This window comes from Labrus mixtus, chromosome 5 (genome assembly GCF_963584025.1).
Source record: "Labrus mixtus chromosome 5, fLabMix1.1, whole genome shotgun sequence".
Classification (NCBI taxonomy): Eukaryota; Metazoa; Chordata; class Actinopteri; order Labriformes; family Labridae; genus Labrus; species Labrus mixtus.
The window spans coordinates 28,322,769-28,333,793 of NC_083616.1; the positions used below are offsets into that span (position 1 = coordinate 28,322,769).

The 11,025-nt window shown below is 43.2% G+C and overlaps 1 protein-coding gene across 1 annotated transcript; it reads left to right on the forward strand.

Annotated features, from left to right (window-relative positions):
• Positions 1–6,184: 6,184 nt before the first annotated feature.
• LOC132974861 (chemerin-like receptor 1) lies at positions 6,185–7,914 on the forward strand. The gene is made up of 2 exons (XM_061039161.1): positions 6,185–6,372; positions 6,490–7,914. The coding sequence occupies exon 2, from the start codon at positions 6,510–6,512 to the stop codon at positions 7,548–7,550; it is 1,041 nt and encodes a 346-aa protein (XP_060895144.1). The 5' UTR covers positions 6,185–6,372; positions 6,490–6,509; the 3' UTR covers positions 7,551–7,914.
• The last annotated feature ends 3,111 nt before the right edge of the window (positions 7,915–11,025 follow it).

Sequence of the window (11,025 nt, forward strand, 5' to 3'; positions counted from 1 at the left end):
ACTCTTTGGAGTGCTTGTTTGATTGACAAAACTCCTCATTTAAAGACATTTAACAAAGGAGCGACACAGCTGCACAGAAACTGCTCGTTGTGGATTTTTGTTGAGTGTTTGTTGCATGTTGTGGACGGTTTAAAACTTCTTCCCTTCTGGATCAAATCAACCATACTGCGTCTTATTTACCGGTGTTAAGGGGCGGCTGTGGCTCAGTTGGTAGAACCGGTGGTCTCTCAACAGGAAGGTCAGAGGTTGATCCCCACCTCCTGCAGCCACATGTCCGATGTGTCCTTTGGCAAGACACTTAACCCCAAGTTGCTCCCTCTGCTTCGTCGCGATGGATGAATGGAATTAGTTACATCTGATGGTCACCATTTACCATTTTATCGTGTGATTAATATTCTGGATTTTACTTCTTGATATAACATGTTTATCTGGACTTGTCAGGGGAATGTGGGACATGATATGCATCATGATATTTTTGACAAGATATCAAACTAATAATCGAGTTTTTGGAGTGCCGTAGCTTTGCTTGACGCTCGGCTCGTTCTGCACCGAGCCAGTGTAGATGTCAGAGTGGGCAAATCTGCTCGATTAAACAGACTCCCCGCAGGCTGACACAGATGTTTTAATGTATCATCAGAAAATGACTTTGTTGCTGCAGCTGGCCGACAGATTCCACTCGATGATTCAGTCGATAACCCTTTAAAGTTTTAAATCTGTTACCCGGCGCTGATCAATATCCCATCTCCCTTTGGTTCTCTGCAGTTTATAGTCCCAACAATGATTCTGCTGACACGTTATATCCACTGTTTGTTCACAACTTGTGCAGAGGAGAATCACACAGCACAACATTTTGGTTATTTTTGATTTAACCAGGTTGGTCCCATTGAGATTAAGAACCTCTTTTTCAGGGGAGACCTGGCCAAGACAGGCAGCAGCAAAAACACAAAGTTACAGACAGAGATACAAAAAGCATGCATACACATTACATACATTAGAATCTATGTCACTGGAATTACAATAACTTTAAAGTTACAACATCACTTCCTGTGGTTAATGCCCCCCACTTGGTTTCAATATGATTACTTTATACTTCTGATAATCTGACTTCTATCTTCCTCCTCATCATGGAGGTGGATTTCAGATAAACAGGTTTATGACGTTCACTCTGCCTCACTCTTATCTTTATAACAGAGTTTGAAGGAGAAGACACTGATGTCGTGATGATGCTCAAGTTTCTCTAAATACAATTCAAACGCCTCTCTGGCTGACAGAAGCTGAACCTGATACAGGACATCAGAGGACCCAAACCTGTCATAAACCTGTTTATCTGAAATCCACCTCCATGATGAGGAGGAAGATAGAAGTCAGATTATCAGAAGTATAAAGTAATCATGTTGAAACCAAGCGGGGGGGCATTAACCACAGGAAGTGATGTTGTAACTTTATACCTCTACAAGTTATGGTGAGAAACCGAAAAGCTCAAAATCATCAGCTGGTCATCATCACGCAGAAGAATGAAGGTATGAAGCAATTAAAGCCAAACAACAGAAACATCAACTATAAGAAATACAATCTCAGTCACATTTCAGTTCTAATTGAAATGCTATATATTCTATGTATACAATCATAGTTTGAATTCCCCTTAGGATTAATAAAATATCTATCTAACGTGCACCAACAACCTCTTTGCTCCGTGTCTGCCGGGGGTAAAAACGAAATCTAGATATTTTCTGAATATGCAAAAACGGCTTTAGAGACATGACGGACATGCAGCGCTTTTCTTCTCAGCGTATCATGTTAACGCTCCCAATGCACAGCCAGCGCTTTTCTGCCCAGAAAAAAAGACTAGGTGCACACGGAGCCTAAGATCTTTTTTAAATAACTTTGAAAAAAGGGTTAAGATACATTAAATTAAATAGTATAGTTATTGAGTAAAATGTTTAATCTGCAATTAAAATGAAGCTTTAAAAAGTTCTACGTGTCTCAAGTTACTGGTCCCATGTTTCAGGTCTTGGGCAGTAGAGTCCAGCGGTCCCGGTCTCCATTGACTCTCCTTACAAGATGCACACATGCATTCAAAAATTCATTGGGGGCCCGTCCAACCAGCGTTCATTATTATTTTCCTCTTTTCTTTTTTCACTCACAGACGGGAAATTCCTCTTCATTTAACCTGCATTGACAAATTTTGGTTTTCACAGCAATAATGCATGTGATGCTGAGCAGGGCTTTTTGGAGTGAGTTCTGTCAGATGGGGCCCCCTTAGGGAGGTTTCCTACTGCCATTCCAAAATTTGCACATTTTGAGGCAAAGCTGTGGTGTAAAGTTTGTGAGCCGTTGGGGGGCCCCTTACTGGCCTGGGGTCCCAAGCAGTTGCCGGGTTTGCCTGTTGACAAGCAGCGCCTCTAAGCACGGGAATGAAAGGATGAAAAACATAGCAGATGGTTCGGATCCAAACTGGAACGTTGATATATGAATGTGAGGATGCTGTTTGGGCTGTTGTGATATACAATCAGACTATACCAGAGTTATGCAACCATCGAGCTGGAGGCAATCTTTGCAGTAGAGTATAGGGATTAGTCATATTGTTATTTTGAACCATGACCCCTGCCAAGCCATGGCTACAGCAGATTCAAAGTCATAATGTCTATAAAAATGGAAATGCTCTGTTTCATTTCCCGAAAATGTCAGGTAATGAGCTCACAGTCATGAGCAGAAGGAGTTAGTCCCTGTTGGTGCTTCAGAGAGAGAAATAATATCAGACTTTAGAGAGCTTCCTCATCTTATAAAAACCCACAAGTTCTGTGATAAACATTTTGTTAATCAAAGAAGAAAACATCGGCCACATCGGACACAGGTTATCTCTAATCATCCTGTTCACCTGCAGTGGAAGTATATCTCAAGATGCCACCGGAGGGCGGAGGAGTTGATGACTGAAGATAAGCTCTGGTGAGATGAACAGGAAGGCCTCTGTGAGCTGATGGCGTTCGTTAAGCCAGGATATATATGAATATGGGCGGCAGTAGCTCAGTCTGTAGGGACTTGGGTTGGGAACCGGAGGGTTGCTGGTTCAAGTCCCGGTGTGAACCAAATATGGAAGTTGGTCTGGTAGCTGGAGAGGTGACACCTCCTGAGCACCGCCTAGGTGTGGCAGTGCTCAGGAGCGCCGGCTGTGGGCGGCTCCGTCACTCTGACATCTTAGTGCATGTCCATAGGATCCTGTTTCTGTATGTGTGTGTTCATGACTTACAGAGTGTAAAAACTGAAATTTCCCCTCACAGGGATCAATAAAAGTAAATCTTAATCTTAATATAAACGAAGATGAAACCTGCGAACATGTCAAAGGAAGCTTAAAAAAAACAACAGAGAAATTCATCACGTCATCTGAATGTGTCGTTGGTGTCTGACTTTGTACAACTTTAATTTAAAATAAAGAAGCAGAACCATTAGTCCCACTTTAACCCAACACATCTATGACGTTTCATACACACTTTTCTAAACGTTAAGAGCCATTTCTCTATTTGTTCTTGTTTTTAATTTCATCCAGTGAAGACATGAGCCCTTTGACCCACATACACTTCAGTTCTCCTTTAGCACATTTCATTTATGTTTACTGTCGGATGGATGGAGGATCTAATGGTACTGATGTTTCAAAGGATGCTTTTAATCAATGCTAAGTGTAGTCAGACTTGAACTGCCCGCTTTTTTTCAAGTGGTGACTCGAGGAACTGCAGGATTTTGGTCCAAGAGGTCACCTCTTGGTCTGAACAAGCTTGCAGATGTCGCCTCAAAGTGGCCATAGACTGATCTGTTTTTTTTTATAATTAGTCAACATTGTTTATGATTAAAATATCTAAATGATACTGTATTTATCTACTGGTCAAGTCTTTTATCTCTCTCTCTAAATGTTTAAAATCTCACGTAGACATTCGATTATAAAAAGAAAACTAAACACAAAATGAAACCTACGAACTCTAAATTCAAATCACACAAAGAAGCAACAAGGAGAGGCGAATTATTAACAAGAATTCCTCAGATTAACTAAAAAGTTATACAACTTGTTTATAGTAGGGCCCGACCGATATGGAATTTTTGCGGCCGATATCGATATTGGGGAAGAAAAAAAATACCGATATATAGCAGCCGATTTCTTTCTAAGATTAATGTTCAATCTGTTTGAACACATTTATTACGTTGATCCCTCAAATGCAGTTATCAAACACTTGTTGAAAATATAAATAATGAAGGCACCCAACTCAAAGTAACTGCACATCTGACACATTTGTCAGCGACACTCCACTAGTAACAGCCAGAAAGAGAACTGCTAGTGAAATTCAACGATACTAGAAATGCTATTGGAGGGCGCATATCTGTGATAAAATTAGCCGACATGATGAGTCACTTGATAAGCTGATATCGGCCGATATTACCAGATGGCCGATAAATCAGTCGGGCTTAGGTTTATAGTTTAACATTTCTGTGTCTGATGTTTTCTCTTTATCAGTCTAACATTTAGAAATGTGGGAGCTCCAGACAGACGACATGAATCCAGCGTTATGTCAGAGGAAGCTGCTGTCCTCCTCGCTCCTGATAACATTATTCAAACTTTGTAACTTTGACATCTGTGCGTCTTCATCCTGCTGCAGCGTCCTCATCGTCACAAACACAGAGCTGTGTGGACGGATTCATCCGCCTCCACGAGTACGGCTCCATCCATCCGAGTGAATCACTTCTCTGTCTCCTATCATGCTCTCTTTTTACAACAGCTGTTGATTAGTGTGTGTGTGTGTGTGATAAGAAACATCTGCATTATTAAAGTGCTGCTTTATGCTCATCTGAATAATAACTTTCTCCGTGTCTTGCTGTCCAGATGTTACTCTTCAAAGCAGACGGAGGAGGACGACACATCTGGCAGAGGAAAGGGAAACATCAGAGCTATATGATAAAACTGTGACATGAGGGGAGGATACACATGTGTGTGTTTGTATATACACAAGATACTTCCCTTTTTACACGGCAAGAAAAGATCGTTGAGAGTTTAATTTATTTGAGATTTTATTTCAGGATATTTAACAAAAGACGTGTGAACATAAGAAAAACAGACTGAAAATACATAATCATGGCCAAAAAATTGGCCACGGTCATGGCGAGGGAAAAGAGGCCAAAATAAGGATGCCAGTGTTGAAAGAGGGAAACTTTTCTTGGCAATTGAGCACATAAGTGTGGGCCTATCTTCTTCTTCCTCAGTCTGCTCTTTTCGCCCTGCGCCTACATGATGTGTGTGTAACTACCTCCTTTTTCTGACGTTTGCTCTGTGAAATGTTAAAAAACAAAAAGGTTCTGCAGAGTGCTGTTCATCACGTCGTCTTTGACACCTAACCTGCAGCTGTGATAGGTGTAATTTATTTGAAATAACTGATTTGTTATAAATAAATTCATGGAGAAATAAATATGATTTTAGTGACATAAAACAGCGAATTCTTGTAAAAAATGTCATAAAACAATTGTAGAAGTTCATTTAAATTTAATAATTTGTAAAAGATATCAGTGTTAAAACAGATTCAGTCTGAAGGATTTAAAACACTTTAAAACTTATTTTTTTGTTAAAAACCTTTGACATATACAGATATGTCTGCCAAGATTTATGAATCTGTCATCTACCTGTAATGTCTATCAAGAGATAATGCATGTGATTGATTAGTGATGCCTGCCGAGGCCGGAAGGGGGAGCGCTCAGCCGCGATGCCTCATTCTGCGTGACGCTGACAGAGGAAGCATCGTGTCTTGACTCCATTTATTCATTTTACCCTTTTTCAGGGCACAACATTGCAGCGTTTTCATTCATAATAAATTTACTGAGGACATAACACATCTCGTCCCTGATGGTCTTGTTTACTTTTGTAGCTCATAGAGAGACAGCAATATTGATTTCAGTCTGTCTCACAACCAGATAAAAAAACTCCTCACACGGGGCTTTAACTGATCAGTCGATTCAATTATAGGATTTAAAGTTTCCAGAAATAAAGAAAAACTGAACTGAAACAACAGGATCGTGCCATTCAAGCTCTTATTGTTATTTTTAAAGGAAAAACATTTAAACAAAAAAACCCAAAACAATGTATGGCACGTTGCTTCACTTCAGTCGTCTCGTGTTTTGCACCACCTTGAAAAGTTGGAGTTTTGGTTGGAGTGTTACTTTGTCCTGTTTGAACTCAAAATGCAGTACTGAAAGTGTGGCGGGGATGGAAGTGTTGAGAAACAGCCCGCTCAGCTGATTGGTAAGCACTTTGTGTGGGTTTGTTTCACATTTAAAAGGAAGCAGCACAACTGGTCTGAACAGCGTTGAGTCAACAGCTGGAGACGCTCTGAGCTGCAGGTACGACCTCGATCACTCGCCTGAAAGTCGTTCAGATTAAAGAGATTTTTTCTTCTCAAATGTTGTTGGGAAAATTAACATTTGATAACTAATCATCTTTTTTTTCTTTTTTTTTAGAGTTCTGATCATCCTTCAAGATGGAAATTTTTGAAGATTATTCCTTTGATTTCTATGACTATAACTACACCGATGGATTCAACGACACGCCTCACGAGGAGACGGTTTTCACACACCAATCGTCATGCTTGATGGAAGCGTTGTGCGTGGCTTTACTCGTGATCAACGTCTTCATTTTTCTGCTGGGCTTCTGCGGGAACGCTTTGGTCATCTGGATCTCTGGCTTCAAGATGAAGAAGACGGTGACCACCACCTGGTACCTGAGCCTCGCCATCTCCGACTTCGTCTTCTGCGCCTTCCTGCCGTTCAGCATCACCAACATGGTCATGGAGGAGTGGATCTTCGGCCGCTTCATGTGCAAATTCGTCTCCTCTGTGATGTTCCTCAACATGTTCAGCAGCATCTTCCTGCTGGTCGTCATCAGCGTCGACCGCTGTGTGTCCGTCGTGTTTCCAGTTTGGGCGCAGAACCAACGCACTGTGAACAAGGCGTCCGTCATAGTTGTCTTCGCCTGGGTTCTCGCCATCGCTATGAGTTTTCCCTCTGTGATCTTCCGTGAAGTTGACACTTATTTTGATCGCACCATTTGTTACAACAACTACACATGGGACAGTCACAAAACTGTGGCGGCGAGCCGCTTCCTCGCAGGATTTATCGTCCCTTTCATCATCATCATCATCTGTTACTCCATCATCATCCTCAGACTGCGCAACAACAGGCTGATGGCCAAATCCTCCAAACCCTTCAAAGTCATGACGGCGCTCGTCGCAACGTTCTTCATCTGCTGGCTGCCGTACCACGTGTTCGTGCTGCTCGAGCTGAACGTCGAAAACCTCCACGACCACCACGGCCTTTTGATCACCGGACTCAAAGTGGGGACTTCTCTGGCTGCGGCAAACAGCTTCCTCAACCCGGTGCTGTACGTGTTCATGGGCAAGCAGGAGTTCAAGAGCTCCGTGCTGTCAAAGATGGTGAACGCCATGGAAGAGGAAGGCCGCACCACCAGCAGGTATCTGTCCAGGTCCAGCTCGATGGACACCAGAGCCTCCACCCACATCTAGACATTACTGCACCGCTGGTTCTCCAGTTAAGAGCTCAAATACTCCTTTTAAGTATTTAATTATTGTCTCTTAAACAACATATGAAATGTGTTTTTGCTCGTGAAAACACGCTCTGTATAGATTGAGAGTGTCATTTTTTGCGTTTTTCTTTTAAAGGCAATTTAAACGTGTAAAATAGTTCAGGAATGTGCACGTGAGCCAACATCCTCTGCTTATCTGGTGTTGCAGGATTTGTTCCATTGATCTCCTCCAGCAGGACGAATGTAAATACACATGTTATGTATATTAAGTCGTGCAATACATGGATTGTTAAATATGAGGTGTACATGTTTCAATAATAAACACAAAATGTTTATTTTACTTATATTCAGTGTATCTGAAGCATTTTGCACGTATTTGTGATGGTGTCATATGTAACTTTGTGTTTGATTTCAGACCAGGGGTGTAGTAGTGGGAGGAAAAGTGGGAACCAGGGCCCCCAAGCTGGGTGTGCAGCTTGATGTGTCAGAGGCCTGGTCCTACCTGGATTATTTTGGGCACATATCAAACAGTTTTTACAAAAATCAGCTGCAAATGTAGAAAATCCTTTTGTGAACCAATGTTTTTGAACTACAGCACATATCCCTCCTTTTGACACATGGTCTAGGCCATGGGCCAACTTACAATAGGTCAAAAACAGTCTACGAGGGAGACAAGGTTTATCATCTGGACCTCTCCATACACCTGCAGAGAAGAGGCAGCCGTTTTGAGACCAGAGCTTTCGTTCTGCAGGGGTAGAGAGAGAGGCCAGAGAAGACAGGGAGGCCGTAGGGGAGGGGGGAGGAAGTTGAGTCAGTGTGTAGATAAGAAGTGTGAGAAGTGGAGGAAGCTGCGGCTTTGGCAGCTGAATCTGCTCGAGCGTTACCTACAGACACCGGATCTTGGGCAGAGGTGTGTGCAGTACATTTGCAAACAGCAATACTAGCTAGTAGGAGGATGGCGTCTAACAAAGCTGCAACTTTGTGGTGGTGCAAAATGGGTTTACCATCTGATTTGAGAAATTTGCGATGCTTCCAAAGGGCTCCAAAATCATGCACAACTCCAAACGCGTAGCGAGAGTCTGTGTAGATGGTAACAGTTTTGCCTTTTGCCTTTTGCAGGCTTCAGTCAGGGCCACTAGTTCTGCTGCTTGTGCTGAGTAATGAGAAGGCAGAGGAGAGGAACAAACAACAGAAACATCATCAACAACAGAAAATCCTGCATGGGCCGTGCCCCGTGCAGGATCTCTGAAAGCAGAACCATCAACATAGAAAATGAGATCAGGGTTAGAGAGCGGTACATCTTTCAGGTCCGGTCTCGGGGTGCAGGTGTGTTGGAATTCTGCAAGGCAAGAATGGGGTTCACCCTCACCCGGTAAAGGCATGAGGGTCGCAGGGTTAAGCACAGCACATTTTTTAACATGAACATTTGGCAAACCTAGAAGTGTGGTGTGATATCTGAGCCATCGTGCTGGCGTGAGGTGTGATATTTTCTGTTCCTGTAGGATAGATGCAACAGAATGAGGCGCCAGAAGGTCAAGGTGGGTGTAACCCACGAAGTCACGTGAGGCTAGCACTGCAGACTCGCAGGCAGCCACTGCACACAAGCATGCTGGGAGGCCTCTGGCAACAGGTCTAAGCGGGAGAAGTAGCCAACAGGTTTCAGCTGACCCCCATGAGCCTGTAAAAGAACAGAGGTCATACAGCCATGTTTTTCATCAACAAACTGTGTGAATGGCTTCTCCGGATCTGGGATGCCCAAAGTGGGAGTGGACTGCAAGGACAGTTTAAGGTTTTCAAACGCAGTGTTTGCCTCCTCAGTCCACTGGATGGGGCTGGAAGCTGTCAGGTCTCTTTTGTGCACGATGTCTCTCAGCGGTCTCTCCATCTCGGAGAAATTGGGAATAAAATGTCGACAGTAAGAACACATGCCCAGGAAAGAAATAACTTGTTTTTTAGTCATGGGTTTAGGTGTCTCTGCCACAGCTTTAACCCGAGAGGGAGAGAGAGATTTACCCTGTGGTGGGAGGATGTGGCCGAAAAAGGTCACCTCCTGTTTTACAAACTGTAATTTAGACAGGGATGCTTTATGGCCTTCTTCAGCAAGATGGCGCAGGAGGAGGATGGTGTCTGTCTCACACTGTTCTTTAGTTGGGGCTGCGATGAGAAGGTTATCAACGTACTGCAGCAAAACTGAACCTGGAGAGAGTGTGAGAGGGGAGAGACTGCGAGACAAAGCCTGACAAAAAAGGGTAGGCCTGCAGGTCAGTCCTTGGCACAGGCGTGTCCATGTATAACGCTTTCCTCCGAACTGGAAAGCAAACCAAAACTGGGAGTCTTTCTGAACGGGGATAGAGAAAAAAGCATTAGACAGGTCCACAACGGAAAACCATTTAGCAGAAGAGGGAATCTGGCTGAGAATGGTGTATGGATTGGGAACATTAGGAGTAGGGGCGATGATGGCAGAGTTCACAGCTTGTAGGTCCTGCACAAAATGCCACTCTGTGGGCTGTCCGGCAGGACGGATCTTTTTTACTGGAAAGATCGGAGTCTGTACTGGTGAATCTTCACATGGAATAATAATTCCAGCCTCGAGGAGAGAGTTAAAAACTGTTATGCCCTCTATAGCTTCTTTTCTGAGTGGGTATTGGCGTTGTTGGGGTCTGTAAGTCGACTTTGGGATTATCTGAACCGGTTCAAAATTTTTTATCAGGCCTACATCATATTTGTTGGCTGCCCAGAGTGTACTAGGGACTTGTGCCAGCAAAGGTGAGATCTCTGCATGTGAGAGCGCTTGAAAAAGATATGAGGAAGTGCGACGTCTCATATCATCTATGAGATGTGTTGAGCGGAGACAATGTATTTTCATAGTTAAAGGATGTCTGTATGCCTGTAGTGAGTGAGAGAAAAACACACACGAACTTCCAGTGGCAGGCTGCCAGTCATTTGCTGCACTACACTGAGCTACAAACGGACCCAGATCCCGCCACCTGTCGGTGGGAGCTTTTGAGAAAGAGATGTGGGGGTGTGAACCGTATATGTTACACCACTCAGACTGCAACGGCACTCATGGTGTAGAAAACGTTCGCGTTATTACTCCACAGGCAAGGATGGCAAAACATAGAAGCCAGGTACATCGGCACCATGCGCACGCTTCAGCAGCAACGCCCAAATGCCAGCTCAGACTATTTTCTCCAGCCACTTGTTTAAGTTTCACTTTCATGTGCCACAAAAGAGCTTACGCTGCCACCTGCTGGTGAATGTAAAAAACAGTTAACTGAACAGAAGCTATTAATGTCACAGTATGTAATTAACAACATGTTGAATTAAAGTGACTGGACATTATTAACAAAAATAAGTACTTTTACAGGTGCTACATTCCTCCCCTGCAAAATAAATGTTGTCCTCAACATTAGCATTAAAATGCAGCACAAACATAGGATTGAATGTCTTCACAA